This window comes from Formica exsecta, unplaced genomic scaffold, assembly GCF_003651465.1.
Source record: "Formica exsecta isolate Colony F162 unplaced genomic scaffold, ASM365146v1 scaffold82, whole genome shotgun sequence".
In the NCBI taxonomy this organism is placed as follows: Eukaryota; Metazoa; Arthropoda; class Insecta; order Hymenoptera; family Formicidae; genus Formica; species Formica exsecta.
The window spans coordinates 2,487,114-2,492,397 of record NW_021853592.1 but is presented as its reverse complement, the minus strand read 5'-3'; the positions used below and the strand labels follow the sequence as shown (position 1 = coordinate 2,492,397).

At 30.7% G+C, this 5,284-nt stretch overlaps 1 protein-coding gene across 8 annotated transcripts in view; it reads right to left on the bottom strand.

The window, feature by feature from the left end:
- The window catches only part of LOC115244580 (calcium/calmodulin-dependent protein kinase type II alpha chain), an 87,809-nt gene extending 83,387 nt beyond the window's left edge, over positions 1-4,422 (bottom strand). For 2 of the 8 annotated variants that reach the window (XM_029822328.1, XM_029822335.1), the window contains exon 1: positions 4,145-4,420. In XM_029822328.1, coding sequence (XP_029678188.1) covers positions 4,145-4,209 — 65 coding nt within the window. In that variant the 5' untranslated portion in view covers positions 4,210-4,420. Of the gene's footprint in view, positions 1-4,144 lie in introns of all 8 variants that reach the window. The other 6 variants (XM_029822330.1, XM_029822331.1, XM_029822333.1 and 3 more) reach the window with 4 other exon arrangements.
- Between the last annotated feature and the right edge of the window lie 862 nt (positions 4,423-5,284).

The following is a 5,284-nucleotide window of genomic DNA, read 5'->3' as shown; positions in this document are numbered from 1 at the left end:
TATATATATATAAAATAAATCCAGAAAATGCAAAAAGTGCAACAAAATATACAATTACTTTTTTCTTTTGTTACAGCACAAAACGTTACATAAACACACGACATGAGCTTAGAAACCTATAAAGAACTGCCAGTATCTACTTCACTAAAGCATTAAGGCTGACTAATGATACGTATATATTGATAATTGGAACTCAAATTTTTTTTTTTTCTAATCTCGATCTTCTTTCCTTATCGCCTTTTCATATGGCAAGAAACAGAAATTTTATCTAGATTTGGGAGATCCATGCTGTGTTCTAGAGTAAAATGTAAAAAAAGTTTAATACAAAAAATTTGGCGGTGCTATGTTAATTGAAGATAACATTATAAAGAATATAATAAAAATTTATTATTAATGACAAAGTATTTTATTAATTAAAATCAAGCAAAGTACGTGAAAATTGTAGGCTATACTTAATCATATTATATAGCAGTCAAATATGTCTTGACTGTCATAATAAAAAAAGTTATTGATGTATAGTAATATATTTTGTTATAATTTACAATATAAACATATATGAAAATAATTGCATAGACGCGCCAGATCCTTTTGCATTTTTAAAATTTTTATTTAGCGCTATTACTTTCATCAGTACACATATGATCTTACTACATCTTTAAAAATGTTATATTGAAAAAATAGATAATTTTTTAATGGATACAATCTTACTGAAAAAATTTGAAGTTAGGCTGGAGTTGATGACAATACGCATATATTATCGCCTTAGCTATGTTTCACCCTCATCATATATACTTTCATGTGCAAAAGATTAAAAAATACCGTTTTTCTTCTTTTTGTTCGAGTACTAATTTCACGGCGGGGCACGACACAATTATTTGTTATCAGCTGATCTAGTCAAATCGTTGTTTGCATGTAATATTCCTATATATATATATATGTATGTTTCTCTCTCACAAAGTTTTCTAGATAAAGCAAAAAAGTTCGAAATTATTACATGTTATAAAAAATTTATAAAAAACACGATTATTTTATCGAGCGATAAATAAATTGAAAATTTTGAATAAATAAACACACATAAGCAAACAAAAAGGGTGGTTATTTAGTAATAATTAACAAAACAAATATTTATAATTTTAATTATTATTGTCTCAAAATAATATAAAATTGAAGCAGCTATATTTCAGCGTTCCTATTTTCCAAACTATAAGCATATTTTTCTTTTAAACACAATTAAATTAAATTAAAAATATATATCAATATTGAATATTTATAAAAAAAAATTTCTTGAAATTTTTGTTTCTGAAAACTTAAAAAAGTCATGTAAATTTTATACCGTGACTGAAGCTCTGCTTGGCAAAAATATAAAAGAAATATTAATTGAACTTCCACCTTTTTAAATTACTCAATAAAAACTGCCGACTTTTAAAATTATAAAAATACCAATCTTTTGAAAAAAGTATGCGGATACATCATTATTTATTGGATATGTTCTAGAGTTTATTATATCTGACATCTCACAATGTCGTGCAAAAAAAATTGCAAAGTAAATCCTAATTGTCTACGAAGAATATTATAAATCATTATTACACTAAATAATGCATTTGTAAAAATTACATTTTACATAGAAGAATATTATTGTCATTTTAAATAATTATATTAATATGAATATAGCAATTTTTAATTTTGCGATTGAGAAATAATATTTGATCAGTTTGGCATATCTTATATATGTTTTATTATCGCAACTGTGTGGTGTGGATATATATATACACCACTGCACTTTTGCAATTTTGTTACTTGGCAGAAGTCACCTTTCTTAAAGATTTTTGTACTATGATAAGAGATTTACGAGCAAATATATCAGAAAAAAGATATCTTTTGTATTATGTAATATACAATATATAAGTATAAAGAATATTTCTATATATAATATAATTATGGAACGTGTAATATAATGTGATTTAGAAATATTAATTATGCGTATTAAAACCTAGAATGCATAATATTTAAAAAATTTAAGTTACTGTTTCTATATAGAATAAAAATTTCCATTTGTCTTTAAAGACGCTAACTTAAAGTATCACCGCGATTTCGCAATGGCCAAATATTTCAAGCCAATTTTATTATCTACTTCATCTATTACTATCACATAAAAGAAAATTTACGTGCTAAGATAATTTTTATTGTACACAAAAGGTAGTGAGGTTGAAAGAGCTAATGCAATAAAGTAAGGCTAGAATAGCTTATCGCTTTCTTGCAAAAAAATACAAGCGAGGTACAAAGTACCATGTTCTAATAAAAAGGAACACGAGAGAGTATTCATGAGTATTCATGAAATAGACACACATTAGTTCGATATGCGACTTAGATCTGTATTCACAGCCTGTCTTATAATCAAAATCGTCTTAAATATGGTCCATCCAGTCAATGAAATATAATATCTAATATAATATCCATGTAGTATCTTAAGATCGTACTTAAAAAAGATGATCTTGAATATAAGAATAAACTATAAATATGAATCTTAGAAAAATAATCAAGTTATCTGTCAAATATCCATTCAATTCTCTATACAGAAAGCGTAAAATGGGTACAAACTGCAGAGATGTTATCAGTATGCATCCGAGTATCGATTTTTTAAGGACTCGTTACTTCTACCGTATCTTGTCATGCTGGTATGAAATGTATGGAGAAACAACTTCAATGGTCGAAATTTATAAAGGAAAACATTTATGCAGATAAATCGTTGTAACATTATTATTTTTTAAGAGATTCATAGAAATATAGAATTATACAAATAAAAAGATATGCATGTCTATAAAATAATATATGTTAGAAAATATAAATCTCTCAATAAAAATATTTTTTAGCAATAAAAAATACGCATATATATATATATATATATATATATTACACATATATATATACGTACACATACCTGTTATTAATTATATTTTTTATTACTAACTTAATACTAATATAATTTATATATTTGATAATTTATTACGCATTGTAAATAGCGTAAACTTTTTCGATTAACGGTTTATATAATAACGGTGGGAAAAGATCTAGTAACATTTAAGAATAACAGTATGCAAGACTGCAACCACCTGCGGTCGTTCATGTTACGACAGAAGATGAAAGAGGGATGGCAAATGAAGGGGAAAAAGAGAATGAAGAGAATGAAAGGAGCGAAAAGATACATTAATAGGCGAAGTAAAAAAAAAAGAATGAACGAGAAAAACGGAAATGGATAGATAAGAAGATGGCGAAAGGACGGAGAGAGAACGTAAAGAGGGTAGTAACACGAAGGTAAAAGGCGGCGTGACGATATAATATCGATTCGGTAACAAATCCATATGATGCTAGTGCCTGCTATCTGTCCTACAACGCGGAGTCAACGTGCGTCGCGAAAAGACGTCGGAAAATAACAGACGCCCTGACGCTTTATATATAGAGACTGAGCCACGAACAGACGGCCCGTAGCGCTTAAATATAGACAAAATGCAACGCGGAGTGTCTTCCATGTACAAGTGAGAAAGATAGAAAAAGCAGAGAGGAACTCATATATGTATATTCGCACGATGTTAGAGCTAGACAGAAGACGCGCACACGGAAGAGAAGAGAAAAATGAGAAGAAATAAAGATAAGAGAATGGACGAGAGAATGTGAACGATAACGGGTATAGACGGAGAAGGGAAGAAAAAGGCGGAAAAAGACTTCGCGTATGCAGGAAACCATTATGGCCGATCACACAATATCATCTGCTACGGATTTAATTCACGAAATACGATGATCACAACAGTCACAAGAGCGCTTTTATGCACGATTCGTGCTTGCGCGTGCGAAAAATATGCGAACACGCCATCATCCAGTGAAAAAAAAAAAAAAAAATGCTTCGATCGCAAACGCCAGCATGGACGAATCGCAAAGCTCTATCTTCTTCATTGCCGTGAAGAGATAGCTCTTTATTGGTGAGATAGGAAAGAAATTAATGAGGTGATAGAAATATGTTAATAGTAAAGACGGAGGAATATGAATGCAGGCATGCGTAAGCGAGCAAGCGGCGCCGTAAAACGCCGAGTAAGAGTAATTCACTTATTTTCTCCCACACGCGAATAAGTGCAAAAATTTCGATACTCACTTGCCCAATTCCTCCTTCAAATCGTAGTTGTCACTGAATCGCGTGCAAGCCGTTGGCACGGCCATACCGAGGCTATTCACGATTATTTAATCGTATCACGGGACTCAAAAACTTAAACGCAAGAGAGTCACTGCCGGCTGCCACTATACTGCACACACGCGCTAGGGGAAACTTCGCAGGTCAAATTCGATCAATAGAGGAACCGCCGCGGCGCTGCTTGAACACCGGGACGGCGGCGGCAGCGATGGTGACAGCGGCGGCAGCGGCGGCGGCGGTAGCGGTAGTGGCGGCGGCGGTGGCATAATATTTTGAAAAATATGAACATTTCGATATCCGTAAATAACAAAAAGCATTTTATCACTTTTTACCTAAGATTGATGACTGAAAATATAAAAACTGCATTCAAAGACATAAATCTTATAATATATATGGATATAAATTGGGTTGACCAAAAAGTAATGTCGGAATTTTCAGTAAGAAACAATAGTTATTTTTTCTAAATATGAGAAACATTATTAAACAATGTATTGATCATTTTGATCCAAAACCTTTTGCAATCTCGCGGGCAGTTTCATAATTCCATCCTCCCAGAACTTCTCATTTTTTCATATCCGAGAAATACAATTTTTGCTAGCCCCATAAATAACATTTTTATCTGTATCTGTTATCCAATAGGAATAATATTGCATATCTAAGTTGTGCTAGGCTAGCACAAGTCGATTTCCATAGCACAGCGATATTAAGAACGCTTTACTCCTGAGCGCAGTCCTTCGAATTCTATAATTCGGATTTGTAATATAGATAGATATTTATTTTTTGCCTTTCAGATTTAAAAGAGGGTTTTACAAAAGGGTGTAATCTAGTTATAATGTTGCAACATTGCTGCAATGTTGCTGCAATGTTCTGTACTGTATAGATTTAGCGTGAGATATTATCATGTCTTTTAATATAGAGAAAGTAGAAGCAATAGAGGCAAAAACTTCGAAAATTATCACAATAAATAAAAATTTTGTTAAATAATTTTACTTTTGTGATAATTTTTATATAATATTTCAAACTTCTTTTATAATTGTTATTCTAAATATCTGCATAAGTATATATTTTTACGAATATGAGTAAAATATTATAATTTCAGAAAAT